This window comes from Abramis brama, assembly GCF_963993115.1.
Source record: "Abramis brama genome assembly, chromosome: 8".
NCBI classification, from domain to species: domain Eukaryota; kingdom Metazoa; phylum Chordata; class Actinopteri; order Cypriniformes; family Leuciscidae; genus Abramis; species Abramis brama.
Window position 1 is genome coordinate 3599488 of NC_139970.1, and position 17000 is coordinate 3616487.

At 41.2% G+C, this 17000-nt stretch overlaps 1 protein-coding gene across 2 annotated transcripts; it reads right to left on the minus strand.

Annotated features, from left to right (window-relative positions):
* Positions 1-4980: 4980 nt before the first annotated feature.
* Positions 4981-14040, minus strand: crfb4 (cytokine receptor family member b4). 2 transcript variants are annotated; one of them, XM_084121719.1, is made up of 7 exons: positions 13780-14040; positions 12952-13069; positions 12319-12485; positions 11567-11721; positions 8669-8816; positions 6008-6162; positions 4981-5928 (listed from the first exon to the last, which is right to left on the minus strand). In XM_084121719.1, exons 1-7 carry the CDS (start codon positions 13841-13843, stop codon positions 5674-5676), a joined length of 1062 nt encoding a protein of 353 aa, XP_083977845.1. In that variant the 5' UTR covers positions 13844-14040; the 3' UTR covers positions 4981-5673. The 2 variants fall into 2 exon arrangements, with proteins under 2 accessions (XP_083977845.1, XP_083977844.1); XM_084121718.1 differs by having other exon boundaries at positions 12952-13078; positions 13780-14034.
* Between the last annotated feature and the right edge of the window lie 2960 nt (positions 14041-17000).

The window sequence follows — 17000 nt, forward strand, 5'->3', positions numbered from 1 at the left end:
AGCCTGCGAATTCCTAGCTAGCGGTTACTGGCGTAAACAAATAGGTGCTAACGTGTACAGTAGGCTACTTCAGTTTAGTTCGGAACGGGCACGGCTCGCATGAAAAATCGTTAATGTGAACGTTGTCATGTGGACTCGGGAGCGCCCTGGGGTACTGAACCCGAGACAGCCTGGAGGAGGTGGTCTGAGTTTGGTTGCTCTCGAACCGTGCCGCGGTTCGCGTGAATGTGAAAGCATCACGGACTCGGGTGCGCACTTGTTCAGGAAGTAAAGTATCCTGCGCATGTGTTTTAGCTGATTATGATGTATTTAGTTAAATAAAACACATGTAAGGGATGATAGTGTTGATCATTTACTTTGGATACGAGCGAGAGTGAGTCTGCAGTGTTTTCGCACATAGCGCGTGGAGTCAGGGCAACAAATTAATGGAAATCCACTGTCTCCTGCGTTTGCAATCAGCAGAAAGTTACCAAATTAATAAAAAACACAATATATTGACCCAATATATTCACAATATATTGTTCTGTTTTCTATCATGTCAATCTTTATCCAAAATTGAAGCACTTTTCAAACCTTGAAAACACAAAAATTCAAGCATTTTCAAGGATTTCAAGCACCCGTATGAACCCTACAGACATCTACAGGAGGTAAGTTATGTGCATGGTTAAGTTTATTCATGAATGTTAGTTTTATATAACAAGATTATGTCCAGCAGTTTGAAATAATTCGATGTCGTTAATTTATCTATGCTGATAGTAAAGATTATACAGCAGCACTCCCTGCTCTAGAAGCTTTCTTTGCTAGCAACATTGCTCTAATAAGCTAGTAGCAAGCTGTTGTATAAGTAGGTAGAGATAAAAACCAAAGTATATTACTTAAATGTGTACATTTAGTAAATATTACTCCAGAAGAAATCTGAAGAAATCTTGTATGGGATTATTATTTATCTCCAAACTTCAACTTTTAATTTGGTTTGCAAGATAACGTTACTGTTTGCTGAGAGCCTGAACACTGCCACCACCAGAGGTATCCTTCAAGATAGATTGCGATAAGTCTTCGAGTTATGCTGAATATGCTCTTTTTTTCTTTCTTTTTTTAATACTTTATTTTAAGGATTTTTCAAGTTAAAACACAGAACAAACAACACTGGCTCGGACTGTGCACACACAAGAAAGAAAGAAAAAAAAAGGAAGAAATTAAATAATAAAAGTACATTAGGAAAAAGCTGCATAACAGTCTAGGTGTCCAGAAGGGATATGCAACTTAAACCTTAGTGAAGTCACTGGGGGCCGACTGAGTTGTCAACTTGTCCAAGTGCCCAAGAAATGAACCCCAAACAGCAGAAAATCTTTCAACAGAATCAGTCCTCAAAAGTCGGAGTCTTTCCATCTGTATGACAGAGATCATGTCCATAATCCACATCTGGAAGGAAGGGGGTGAGGGTGATTTCCAGTTTTTTAGCACAAGTCTCTTAGCCACGACCACGCCCAGCATTAGGGACTGTTGCAATGCTCCTGAAAGGCAGGACGTGCGCTGTGAGAAGCCGAAGATGGCGAGTTCAGCATCCGGTGAAAGAGTATTATTGTAAGCCTTGGAGTACCAGTCAAAAATGCTTGACCAAAATCCAAACAATAAAAGGCAAAACCAGAAAGCATGAGAAGCTGTATCCTCTGCCACCTTACACCTGTCACACATTGGTGAAACAGAGGGAGAAATTTTATGCAGTTTGGCTTTAGTGTAATGTAAGCGGTGGATAACTTTGAATTGGATCAGTTGATGTCTGCTATTGACTGAACAGGCATGTATCGTAGCTAAGCACCTGTCCCACGTGTCATCGGAGAACTCAACTCCTAGGTTTTCTTCCCAGGCCTCTTTAAATCTTACAGTAGGGGCTGAAAGGCAGCTTCCAAATAAACAAACAAATTTAGAAATAAGATGCCTAGAGTCAGGAGGATTAAAAAGAACATTGAAAAAGACATGCTTCTCCGGGAGGAGTTCAAAATGACAAATTTTGAACTTCACATAATTTCTGATTTGTAAATAGCGAAAAAAATGTGCGTGAGGCAAATCAAATTTCTCTCTTAACTGATCAAAATATGTGAACCGCCCCTCAACATAAAGACCTTTAATGGAACCTAAACCCTTCTTCCTCCAGACATGGTAAGTTCTATCAGACCACGGGGGTAAACAGGAATGATTGTAACAAATTGGCATATGAACAGAGGTCTCCGGCAGGGACAAAACTGTTCTCACCTGATTTAAGATTTTGACTGAATTTTTCAAAACAAAAATTCATTTATTCAACTCTTTAGGCTTATCCAATTTGGAGAACAGCAGTGCCGTTAAGGAGGTGCCAACAGACAAGTTAGTCTCCATTTGTACCCACAAGGGGGCCTTGGGGGTCGGGTTACCCGGTGTCCCCTTCAGCCAGAACATTAAAGCCCTAATATTGGCAGCCCAATAATAATGTTTAAATACTGGCATACCCAGACCAGATTTTAAGCCTTCAACCAACATAAACAGCATACCATTTCTTATTGAATTTATATTTGCTAAACGCCTAATCTTTTTTCTTCTTAGGCTACGTAGGCTGCATGCTTCAGACGTGCTGGGGTTTATAAACTGTATTACAGTAATTGTATTACCCCCCAAGACAAATAACAGTGTTTATCCTACAGTGTTTGTGGATTCATGATGTTGTTAGATGTTGGTTGTGCCGTTCCCTATGTCTGAGTTTTTGAGTCTGTCTAGTCTTTAGTTTATTTAATAAAAGTTAATAATACTGTTGCATTTGGATCCTGCTTCCTTCTATGTTCCAGCCTGCCACGTTACAGCTCCTAATTTCTTAAAGCTCATTTGTATCATTTCATTTTCACAAAGGCATTATGGTTTGTAGCATTCTGAAAACAAAAACCACTGGCATATTTCATCTGCTCAGAAAAATTCAGAGCTGTGGCCTTTAACCAGCTAGAGACAAAAAGGCCACCTAATTTCACCGATGGTAAGTTCACTTCGAGTCATGTTTAAAAGATTAAAACTAACTTTAAAATACTTTTACAGGGGTGATTGAATATGATTTCACTTTTCTAACTTTAGTTAGTGTGTAATGTTGCTGTTTGAGCATAAACAACATCTGCAAAGACGCTCAAAGTTCAAAGCAAAGGGAGATATTTGCTTTAAAGAAAGTTTTTTAAGGACTACAACAAACGGCTGGTAGAGACTACACCACATTCCTCCCGGGTTAGTGACATCACCAACCCTAGAATTTACATAAACCGCACCCCCTGAATACGATTTATAGATTATTAAGACAGAATATGCTAATCAATGACTAGAAGATAACTACACATAAGCTACATAAATTCACCAACTAACCATTCAGAAATGTCCTGTTGCTTCTACATGTTGTCACTTCTTCTTGAGTCTCTCCATCTTTGTCTGACTCCGGTTTGAACATTAAAGGCTAAACGTTTTTGAAATTTTAGGCTTGTTTGAGATGAGCAAAATCTGCGCAGAACCGATCACCGGTGATCAGCGCGAGATGCATGCCGGTTAGAAATGTGTCCGAGTGCGGTCCGCCTTGCTCTGATGTCATGCTGACGTATGTCAAAAATCTCTGGCGAGCGCAAGGCGCACGTGTCGGATTCTGCAGTCGAGCGCAGTTGCTCTCCACCGACTGCGCTGATCAAAAGCATGATGGGAAACGGCTTGCTGATGACACAGCTTAATGCTCATTGGTTTAAACAACTGTGATGTATTGTTCTCTTTTAAAATGTTTTGATTTTAAAACTCTAATATCATGTTTTATGTGTATATGTTATGTGTGAATATTCCCAAACTATCTGACAGTGCGATCTCTTTGGGTTATGCAATTTAATTTTTATAAAAATAAATAAATAAATAAAAACACATATGTCTGTAAAGAAAAAAATATTGATAAACATGTATTTGGTATGGAATTAAATAACAAGTACTTTGGGTGTCTTGTTCATTTTATTTATTTTCATATAAAAGCAACAGAACTTGAATTACATCCAGTTTATTAGCAACACTGTGCACGAGCGTGAATCCCGCGATATCCATCTTTGATCTCGCAGGTGTCAGATCCACTGCGAGAAGAGAGATCTGTCCGGCTTGCCTGCGCTTTTTTCACTCCTCCCCTCACTGCAGCCGCCTACTCTCGCATACATTTCAGGCGAGGCAAGGCGCATCTCAAACAAGCCTTTTCTGTGTGTGTGAGGTAAAAGGACACAAGCTGTTGAAGCTCCGCCCCCTGTGCCAGGAGCAGCAGCTCATTTGCATTTAAAGGGACAGACAGAAAAACGGTGCGTTTTTGCTCACCCTCAAAAAGTGAAAATTTTAACATGCTATATAAAAATATCTGTGGGGTATTTTGAGCTAAAACTTCACATAGACACATCTTGTGAAAAAGGCATTATATCACCCCTTTAATCTTATTTCATATAATATGAACTATTATTCACTATTTTATATGTTTTATTTATCAGCAATGCTTCTTATTTCTTTAAACTCATTTGTGCCGTTTCATTCTCACACAGACATTATGGACGTTGCTGTACAATCTGAAAACCAAGTGTCCGACCCTTTGTCTCTTCTGATCATGAATTCAATGACTTGGGGTCGCTAACCAGCAATCATAAAAAGACAACCTGAAAAAACATTCGCTTCCTTATCACGCAACAGATAGGGGTCATAAACACACAAAGACCCCGGAAACGGAAGGTCAAAAGGTCACAACGAACACCTGGTGGTCATAAATGGCCATAAACCATAGAGTCATAAATCAAAAGTGACACAAGCTACCATATAAACTACTAAGGTAAGTTTGATATTCTCTTTGTAGCATTGCATGTATGGGTTTTTACACTGTACACCAATCTAACCAGTTAGTATAAATGTTAATAAATTAACCTTTTTAATATTCTATTGTTCTGCTAGCAATGATTAGCAGTTACTGTATGTGGTTTTTAAAATACATTTATTATGTATTTATTATTTTATTTATCAAGTTCAATGAGAGGGAGATGACCTTTGTTAAAAAACTATAAATCTTCCTTTCTATACCATTTACAGTGTATGTTTACATTGTATGTTCTACTTGTCAGGCACTTCAGACCGAGGCAGGGTAGGGCAGCTTTCTGTGCTCGTCTTCAGGAGAGAGTGTAGGCAGGGCCTGGTTACCAGGGTTGAGAAACTACAGGAGAAAAGTCTATTGAAGTTTCCAGTGGTCAGGGCCATAGCATGACCCCACAAGCATGATCCAGAGTGGTGCCTCACAAAGATGAAGACTACAGTGCAGGAATTCCTGCAGGATAGTCAGTTGGCAGGAGGCGTCTCAGCTGGTTAGGCACTAACCTAATATTATAACCTAAAACTATAACTCTAATATTGGCACATTACGAAATTTAACACATTAGTAATTATTTAATTCTCTCATTGCAGGTGATGTGATCATCCAACAGTTTGAGATCTTTCTCTTCTTGCACTCAGTCTTTTGAGAAAATACTCAGCAATGGTGTCGACTTATGCTTTAAGACAAACCATGTGTAAACTCATATTAAAAACTCAACAAACACATATAAACAACATTAAAAGCTGGATTTTCACCACAGGGGGACTTTAAATACATATGGTTTGGTATCAAAACAGTCTCTATTCAGCAAGTAAATGCTGCTCTTCTGATGTGGTGCTGGCCGATTCAGATTTCTCCTCGCTTCTCTGTGTAACGTCTGCTCCGGTGCAACACTCATCCTTCTCTGTCTGAATCCCGGATCCTTCCATCTGCTGTTTGTCCTGAGAGCTGTCCGGCTCCGTCTGAAATATCCTCAGCTCATGAAAGTGCTCCTTCAGCTGAGTGCTCTCCTGCATGGCTGAAAGTATGGGCGGCTGGGACTGTTGTGACAAAAACTATGAGAAAACAGACAGAGAGAATGTCAGTAACACAAACCAGTTCACAATCCATTACCTCTTCTTACCCGTGCATTACCTGTTTGAGGTTCTCTGGCAGTTTCGTATCAGGGAAAATAATCCTGCATACTTTATAACTGTACCACATAGCCAGAAAGATCAGGACAATACTGACTAACACCACCAGAAAACTGACCAGGAGCACGACTGCTATGAACCAGGGCTCGACCTCACCTGAGCAGAAACAGAAATCATGTTACAGGATGTTGAGATTGACCATGTTTTTACCAATAATGTGATTATTAATGTGAGTTAAACACAGTAAGATGTTTTCAGGATGGGAGCAAACCTCTTCACTCCTGTTTGCACGCAATTTTCACTATTCGCTAAGAATCATGGTTATTTTTACCGCCATTATTTACATGCACAAATGATGCCCTCACATACAGTTGGTGTTACTGGCCACTGTTTTAATCTACTTACAGCAAATGCAAAACAGATTTCTATGGACGTATTTAATTTGTTTGCTTATGCGCCTAAAATGTCTTCATTCTGATGAAGGGTGTGGATTTTGGAATAAACTGCTGCTTCAATGTATATCTAATGAGTGATTATGAATCAAGGTATTAATCAATATTTTTCCTTCTAAACATCACATGAGTTGAATGACTTCTCTAAGCTTTTGAGATTTTTCTTTGTTATAGAAGTTACCAGTGTGATTACTGAAATTATCTTTTCATGTATTCTCTAATGTCTGTATTTGATATGATGCAGTAACCAGGGTTCGTACACCTTTTCCAAGGTCAGATTCAAGCACTTTCAAGGTCCATTTTAAAGCTTTTTCCAGCACCTTACACCACCGTAAATTACATACAATACATAGTTACAATACATAGTAAAAAATATTATTTAGTGTTTTTATCACATTAAAAGAGATAATGCTATAAACAGCCAAAATTGTGTTTCGTAATAGCAGAAGGATCAGATATTTAAGCAAAACACAGGTTTTATTTTTCAAAATGTATCACTGTCTAAGTAGATAATGCCTATGAATAATACTTTTCATTATATTAATGTCCAAATATTGCTTCCCAGATAATGTGATTTTCAGGCAGTAAAACTGAAGTAATTTCAAGGGCAGAAAATATGAAGACTAATAATTTATAGGCCTTGGTTTTGGGACAAAATCTGAGACAACAACAACAACCTGTAATTCCACTTTAACCCAGAAGACTCTGACAGTGCACAGGCACCTGTCTGATAAACAGCCTATATTCATTGAAAAAATGTATTTCAATGCCAAGACATATGCATTTATCTACTGGAATAGAGCAGTGTAAATATTGCATAAGGCCATCCTCAACCTTCCAGTAGGCTACTTGTCTGACACGATTTCTGTTCAGCAATCAACGATTGTTGTTATGCACTGGGCTAATGTTTACAGGTTTTAATTTGCAGGTAGTTAACGTTACAGTTACTGTGCTGTAACTAGCTGTGGCTATGTTCAATGCATATTCCACAAATGTACGTGCCATAACGGACATGCAATACTAATATTATATTATCACACCAAGTACTCTCGGTCACTAATGGCCCTTTCAGACAGGACGCGGAATGCGCTGTGCTATGAAACCCATTTATTTCCATGTCTTGCGCTGCGCGAGGATGTTTTGTTGCTGCGTCGACCAAAGAGGGGCGCAGCATTGGCGAGCTCGCGCGCACGCCGCGGTCAAAGTTAAAAATAGTTCAACTTTTGCCGCTGCACTCTGTGATGATTACCCGTACGGGCATCCAAACAAGCGCGGAAATCAAAATGAAAACTCTGCCAAATTTTGCTCTGGCCAGCGTAGCGCAAATCGCTCTGTATCTGAAGGGCTACATTTTATTTCTCCATTTAATAAACAAACTATTCAGTCAGATAGGTATTTGTTGTGAAAGAAATACTTTACAATTTTTCAAGCATTTTATCTAGAATTTAAGCACTTTTCAAACCTTGAAAACACAACATCAAGCATTTTCAAGGATTTCAAGCACCCGTACGAACCCTGAGTAACAGTGCTTGCTCATTTAGCCCGGCTTCCAGAAATGAAATATGGAAAGATGTTTTGAGTTTGAGAAATGTCTTCAACATATGTCAACACATCCCTGACAGCTATGGTCACAGGGGTCATTGAAGTCTATAGGATAAGGCACCATATCTCAGTCCAAAAAAATTCTGACCCTGGGTCTTCATTCATCATATCTGGTTCTGGGCCTGACTGTAAATCCCCTTACACTGATGTTTTCGACCATCAATATACTAAATTATATTCATGTCATGCAACCTTGTCAACATCAACTCAGTTTCTTCAGCACCCCAAAATACAATGCCTTCTTTACAGCGGTTTATGAATCTACACATGAAAACGTCATTTGTGTTTGTCACAAGCACACTTCCATCAGAGTGGAACAGATGCCATTGAAGTGTTTACATGCCTGTTTATTGATTAAAATCTGCATAAACGCCACATATTGTACTATGATTATGGTAACTATGATTATGAGCTTACTTGCGTCTATTTGATCCAAGTATTGTGTGGTACATGAGGTAAAGTTTGCAATATTGCCTAAATCTCATTATAATCTCATTATGAGGGTGCATGTAAATGTAGTCTTTTAGAGAACATCACAATAACACAATCAGTAAATGTGTAAAGCACAACTGTAGAACACAAACTGGTTTATATGGGTGAAAGCTTACTGCTGGTCGAGTTGGTTACACAGGTCATGTTGCTGAACTGGCTTGTTTTTTTTTTGTACGAATACAAAACCGCCACTTCGACGCAGTAGTTCACCAAAGGCTCCAGATTTGGTAACATAACTCTGTTCTGCTCTCTTATTAGTTCTTCCTGTTGAGAATAAACAACAAAGACACATTGAGCATGAAATGGCCTGACTTATGTAACTGTAATATACTGAACAAAATTATAAACGCAACACTTTTGTTTTTTTTAGCAGAACTCAAAGATCTAAGACTTTTTATATGTACACAAAAGGCCTATTTCTCTCAAATATTGTTTACAAATCTGTCTAAATCTGTGTTAGTGAGCACTAGGGCTGTAGTACTCGAGTCCGGTCTTGGACTCGAGTCCGGACTCGAGACCGCTTTTCTATGGTCTCGGACTTGTCTCGGACTCGCTAGTATTCGGACTCGGACTTGTCTCGGTCTCGGCCACTGGCCTTGCCAAATATGGCTTTTGGTCTCGACCGAGTCCAGGTGTCTTTATTATGTTCCCAGTAATCACACATATGTCGCCACGATATTAAAACAAAATATTATTGGAGGGAAAGTGAAACACTGGCCACCTAATAACTATGGGCATCTCGGCTCTTTTTCGTGAGCCGGCTCGTTTCACTCCGCTCACTGAAAGAGCCGGCTCTTTTGACTCACAAACGACTCTTTAAAAAATAAATGTTTAAATAAACTCGCTGAAAGTCCACCGCTAGTGCAACGTGAATATTCACATTTTTAATTGTCCATAACACCCCGAAAACTAGCCTGCTTGCCTTTTTCTTACCTTTCTTTCTTTGCCTATTCCACGAGTGGTAGGCTCCAATGACTGGCTGTTTTAAAATATAGCTAATATCGAAACAAAATAACCCAGCTCATAACTTGCAGGTTTGCTTAGTGGCAAACTTTTTTCATTTGATTGCTTCAGCCGCCACCCGCCCGAATTTAATTAAAATATTATTTTTCGTCACGTCATCCGCCCGATCCGCGGTTTATCCGCATCACTTGTGTGTGTGTGTGTGTCTGTGAGTTGGCTCGGCCCTCCCTCATGCAGTTTAATTGGTTGACATCGCGTGTATGATTGACAGGAACAGAATGTAAGGCTGATCAGACAGTCGAAAGGAATGTGTGTGCTCCTTTAGGCCTATATAATTATTATTTTTTTGTTGTTCTTTGAATTAGTCAATTATTTTAAATAAAATTAAAATTATTCATTATTTCATTATTTGACTTTTTTTTTCCTGTCCCTGACTCGGTCTTGACTCGGACTCGAACCTCTTTGGACTCGGTCTTGACTTGGACTCGACTAGTCCTGGTCTTGGACTTGTCTTGGACTCGACAAAGGTGGTCTTGACTACAGCCCTAGTGAGCACTTCTCCTTTGCTGAGGTAATCCATCCACCTCACAGGTGTGGCATATCAAGATGCTGATTAGACAGCATGATTATTGCACAGGTGTGCCTTAGGCTGGCCACAATAAAAGGCCACTCTAAAATGTGCAGTTTTGCTGTATTTGTTGCTGTATCCGGAAACCAGTCAGTATCTGGTGTGACCACCATTTGCCTCACGCAGTGCAACACATCTCCTTTGCATGTTACAGCATGATAATGCACGGCCCCATGTTGCAAGGATCTGTACACAATTCCTGGAAGCTGAAAACATCCCAGTTCTTGCATGGCCAGCATACTCACCAAACATGCCACCCATTGACATGATGGTCGTGGATGAATGGCACAACAATGGGCCTCAGGATCTCGTCATGGTATCTCTGTGCATTCAATATGCCATCAATAAAATGCACCTGTGTTCGTTGTCCATAACATACGCCTGCCCATACCATAACCCCACCGCCACCATGGGCCACTCGATCCACAACCTTGACATCAGCACCACAGACGCCATACACGCTGTCTGCAATCTGCCCTGTACAGTGAAAAGCGGGATTTATCCATGAAGAGAAAACCTCTCCAAAGTGCCAGACGCCATCGAATGTGAGCGTTTGCCCACTCAAGTCGGTTACGACGACGAACTGCAGACAGGTCGAGACCCCGATGAGGACGACGAGCATGCAGATGAGCTTCCCTGAGACGGTTTCTGACAGTTTGAGCAGAAATTCTTTGGTTATGCAAACCGATTGTTGCAGGGGCTGGTCTCAGACGAGCTTGGAGGTGAAGATGCTGAATGTGGAGGTCCTGGGCTGGTGTGGTTACACGTGGTCTGCGGTTGTCAGGCCGGTTGGATGTACTGCCAAATTCTCTGAAACGCCTTTGGAGACGGCTTATGGTAGAGAAATGAACATTCAATTCACGGGCAACAGCTCTGGTGGACATTCCTGCAGTCAGCATGCCAATAGCACGCTCCCTCAAAACTTGCGACATCTGTGGCATTGTGCTGTGTGATAAAACTGCACATTTTCGAGTGGCCTTTTATTGTGGACAGCCTAAGGCACACCTGTGCAATAATCATGCTGTCTAATCAGCATCTTGATATGCCACACCTGCGAGGTGGATGGATTTTCTCGGCAAAGGAGAAGTGCTCACTAACACAGATTTAGACAGATTTGTAAACAATATTTGAGAGAAATAGGCCATTTGTGTACATAGAAAAAGTCTTAGATCTTTGAGTTCTGCTCATGAAAAATGGGGGCAAAAACAAAAATGTTGCATGTATGTTCAGAGTAGATGTCTTATCCTTTTTAGTTTGCTATTGAAGGGGGAAATGTGTGTTCAAATTTGGAGGTACTGTATTTGGTATTGAATTTGTACTTCACTCGTGTCCCAGCATCCTTCACATGCGCAGAAATGTGTTTGATCTGTTGCACAGTATGTAGCCTGATCAGCACAAAAACTTTAGGAACTATTGCATTCACCTTTTCAGCCTCTCCTTCTTTCCAAAAACGGATGAGGTATGAAACCTTTGTAAAGACATCCCTCAAGTTACTTCTTCTCATTGGAGGATCAGTGATGTCAACTTCGGTTTGTCCTTTTCTGCTGCTCATTTCGACACGAGGAGCGCTGATCTCGGCTGCACAGACAGGGCAATGCTTTATTATACACGTATAACAATTAAATATATTAAATAAAACAGTTCAAGTGAGACAGAAAATATTTGTATGATTATTAATCAAATGCACTGTTTGATATACAGTGCATTCAGAAAAAGTCAGCTTTTTGTTGCTGTCTTATGCTAAAATGCTGTATTTTTTTTTCATTCATAATTCAGTAACACATAATGACAAAAGCAAATGACAGATGTGTGATGATTTTGTACAAAAAAAAAAAATACAACACAGCAACATTGAAAAAGTGAAATGTCAGATTTACACAAGTATTCAGACCCTTAATATTTAGCTAAAGCACCACTGGTAGCAATAACAGTCTCCAGTAAATTCATATCTAAATCATCCATGTAGTAAAATATTCAAACAAAAATCTTTATTAAAATAACTAAAAGGCTTCTGGATACTTCTTTGAATGTGACATTAGAGGGATAGAAGTCATTGATGTTCAGTGTAGCTCAAGGTCCTCTAGAAACGTCTACTAGTGTTCTAGTGTGGACCAGACGAGCTTCAGTGGGATGACTTACAAATATGCCTATTGCCAACAGAATCAAATGACTCACTTATATTATCCACTGCAAACTCTCCAGTCTCCACCCAATCAGACGTCTCTCCATGTAGTTCTGTCCGAACACGAAGTTTGTAAATTCCAAAAGTGCTAACATCATTAGTGAAATCACAGCTTAGTGATGAGCTGTGGACACATACTGGGTCATAATCTCTCCACATTCTACACATACAGGGAGAAAATGAAACAATAACATTACAGAAATCGCATAACCAGACTTTCATCAACCCAGAAAAGCATATTTCTACTGGTAACACTTTATTTTACAGTGTCTTTGTTACATATATTACATGTATTTACCATAGTAATAACAGTAAATTATGCATAATTACATGCAAATAGTCCTCAACCAAATCCTAATCGTACCCTAATCCTATAGTAAGTACATGTAGTTACTTAATGCTTCTAAACCCTCCAGTACATCATTGTAAGTGCATTAATATACACAAGTTTGCTCTTTGTGTTTTATTATACAGATTTTCCTCTTTTTTCAGAGACAAGAGCAGGCCACCGATGTTTTTAACCAGGAATATTCTAATAGTATGAAGCCATTTAATTATATTTGTAAAACGTCACACATATTATTTTAACAGTAAAAGGTAAAATGAGTGCATCGTAATTAACTTACTTCAGTTCAGCGGTGTAGTTAAATAGTTGATTAGTGGTGTTTAGTGGCGGATCCCATTCCAGAACTAATCCCATGTCCAGAGACTTCAGTGTCACATTCTCAGGGATTGGGACGCTCTCTGTTAGCACTCAAACACACAGACATACACACATTAAAACAGAGCTTTACTAAAATACACACTGCCACCATATTCATATGCATTATTCCTCTTTTCCACATACTGTATGGAAGTCATGAAAACCATGAAATAACACAAATGGAAGGAAATTATCTAGTGACCAATAAATGTTAAACAAATCATTTTCCTAAAGTGGATACAAATACAAATAATACATTTTCGTGCCTAGGAGGGGAAAAAAGAAGAAAAAAGTGTCTATGTTATTACTTTGTAAGGAGACACATTGTGTATTTTTCAACAACTCGTGATACAACACATACGTTTGGTCAATGATCTTCACTGCAACTCTAGTGCGTTTTTATAGGCCTGAGTATAATTAGGTTAATTATAATACAAAATTAGGTTAATATTTATGAGTTTAAATATGAGTTGATAAGAGTTTTTAAACATTCAGTTCAGAGAAGTGTGTGATTGTCTGTTGGTGTGAATGTTGCTGTCTGAATCAGTCATTAACATTATCAGGAAGTTCAGCGATCATTTACTGTCAGACGGACAGGTTTTTCCCGGAACCCGTTTGACGCCACGACTAGTTTGACAATAACAAAGCAGCGTCAAAGAATGATATGAACTAGTAGAGTTTTATCAACGTCGTTCATATTATTACAGACGTTTAATTCGTGTAAAGTCTCTATAACATGAATGAAACTCACCTGCGCTGACGCAGACGATATAAAACAACGAGACCACAGACAGACAGGAGAAAACGGTCTTCATTCTTCTTCAACGGAGCAGATTCACCTTTATAAAGTCCAGTTTGTTATAAAGTGCTCTCTGAGAGCGCGTGCACGGTGTGTCGTGTGTGTGTGTGTGTGTGAGAGAGAGTGAGGAAGTGCAGTCAGTCTAGAAGGAAAGCGAAAGAAGTGTGCTGATAAACTCGCATTATACCGTGTTTACAAGAAACCCCGTGAGAGGAGGCGGAGTTATGGACAACCCCACAGCGTCTAATATTTCTGTCCTCATGTGGTCATTTATAGGCTAGATTAAGAGTTTATTTGCTACAAAAATTGTAATAATGATTACAAAAATGCTGTGTGTTGTAAATGCGCTGTATGTTTTGTATTTGAATATGAATATGAATGGTTATGAATTATGTTTCGTTCCACTTCTGTTATATTGTTGAGTTTGTTACACTCTTCTTGAACGCTCATAATTTTTATTTTATTTTTTAATATTTATTTATTCAGCATTTGTCAAAGTTGATATTATATTTTAAAGAGATAAATGGATTTAGGATTTGGGATTTTGTTCAAGGCTTTGTACATTAATACTATTTTGAATTTCATATAAATAGCTACAGGTGGTCTATATGACATTAAATGATAGTCTTTCCCCGTCAGCATTTTTGATCATTTTCTCAAAAATGTCATAGCCCCCAGAATATTTTGTTGCATGAATATCTGAACATGCAATATATCAAAAGAAAGAACAAAGCCTTTTAAATCAACACTTGATGGATAAGTTTCACAAAAAACAGCAACATTTTGAGCAAAAAGCTGAGAAAAACGCAAGTCTAATTTAACAGAATTGAATAACATTTTACATAGGTCTGAATTCATTTTTTTTTTTTTTATAAGAATTGAAAAAGGAAAATGTATCACAATTAAAATGTTTTCATGGCAGATTTTGTATTTTCATGTACAGACATGTATTTTCAAACAGCAGATTTTTTGTTCTGAATTCGTAGACTGCAAATATCCAGTTTTTAAAAGTAGGCTTCAGGAGAAATTCGGAACATCAAATTCAATATTCTAAAATTCAAAACGCAGAAATTCAGATCGTACAGAAAGTAGTTCCCTATCGTTCGGTCACTACGACGTACGTCGTGGTGAACGACGAATAGGAATCTCGCTAGAGAGGCCAATCTACTTCGAGTGAAACTAAACAAGCCAATGTACATTGGCGTGCAATCATTTGCATCAGCTGTGCAGCCTCGCAGCGCGGGTATTTAACGAGCAGCTGGTGAGATTGCACTTCAGCTTTTTGCTTCGGAGCCAAGCACTTCGATGCGTTCTACACAGAGTGACTTTGACAAGCCTTATTTGGACCTCTCCTTCCGGTGCGGGCGGTACAACACGGCAGCGCGAGCAGTCTTCTTTTTCCTCTCTCTTCTTTTCTCAGACTCCGCTACGGGCCGCCTCCCAGAGAGAGCCTCCCGAGCCGAGCCCCTGTGTTCCACCTCGCTGCCCCACTCCGGGTATGCCTACGGTCCCTTTGGTCCCGCTTGTACGGTCTCTGCGAGCCTGGCTAGCGCTCCCCAGTCCGTCTCGCTGGCTCATTCGGACCATCAGGCTCGGCTATGCGATTCAGTTCGCCCGGCGTCCCCCCAAGTTTCGGGCCATCCACTCCACTACAGTGAGAGCAGCCGATGCCCATGTCTTGCGAGCGGAGATCGCAGTCCTACTGGCGAAGGACGCGATAGAGCCGGTCCCTCCAGCCGATATGAGGTCAGGGCACTACAGTCCCTACTTCATTGTACCCAAGAAAGGTGGTGGGTTACGACCGATCTTGGACCTGCGAGTTTTGAATCGGAGCCTTCACAGGCTACCGTTCAAAATGCTCACGCAGAAACGCATTTTCGAATGCATCCGTCCCCAAGATTGGTTTGCAGCGATCGACCTGAAGGACGCGTACTTTCATGTCTCGATTCTTCCTCGACACAGGCCGTTTCTGCGCTTTGCGTTCGAGGGTCGAGCATATCAGTACAAGGTCCTACCCTTCGGGCTGGCCCTGTCCCCCCGTGTCTTCACGAAAGTCACGGAGGGGGCCCTTGTTCCCATGAGAGAACAGGGCGTTCGCATTCTCAACTATCTCGACGACTGGCTCATATTAGCACACTCTCGAGATCAGTTATGCGAACACAGGGACCTCGTGCTCAGGCACCTCAGCCAGCTGGGCCTTCAGGTCAACTGGGAGAAGAGCAAACTCGCCCCTGTGCAGAGGATCTCTTATCTCGGTATGGAGTTGGATTCGGTCGCACAGACAGCACGCCTCACAGAGCAACGCGCTCAGTCGGTGCTGAACTGCTTGAACACGTTCAAGGGCAGGACGGCGGTCCCACTGAAATTCTTTCAGAGGCTCCTGGGGCATATGGCAGCGGCAGCAGCGGTAACTCCGCTCGGCCTGCTCCATATGAGACCGCTTCAGCACTGGCTTCACGGCCGAGTCCCGAGATGGGCGTGGCATCACGGCACTCACCGGGTGGCAATCACACCGGCGTGCCGCCAGACCTTCAGTCCGTGGTCAGACCCCTCGTTCCTCCGGGCAGGAGTCCCCTTGGAACAGGTGTCCAGGCATGCTGTGGTTTTCACAGATGCCTCTGCCACCGGCTGGGGTGCCACGTACAACGGGCATGCAGTGTCAGGGGTGTGGACGGGCCCCCAACTGCAGTGGCACATCAACTGCCTCGAGTTGCTAGCAGTACGTCTCGCTTTGAGCCGCCTGAAAAGGCCGCTACAGGGCAGAGACGTGCTGGTCCGTACAGACAACACTGCGACCGTTGCGTACATCAACCGTCAAGGTGGTCTACGCTCCCGTCGCATGTCGCAACTCGCCCGCCATCTCCTCCTTTGGAGTCAGAAGCGTCTGAGGTCGCTTCGAGCCATGTATGTCTCCGGTGTGCTCAACCGTGTGGCCGACGAGCTATCACGAGCTGTGCTCCCGGGAGAATGGCGACTCCACCCCCAGGCGGTTCAGCTGATCTGGAGAGAGTTCGGGGAGGCTCAGGTAGACCTGTTTGCCTCCTCAGAGACCTCCCACTGCCAGCTGTTTTACTCCCTGACCGAGGGAACACTCGGCACGGACGCACTGGCTCACAGCTGGCCCCGGGGCCTCTGCAAATATGCATTTCCCCCAGTGAGCCTACTTGCACAGA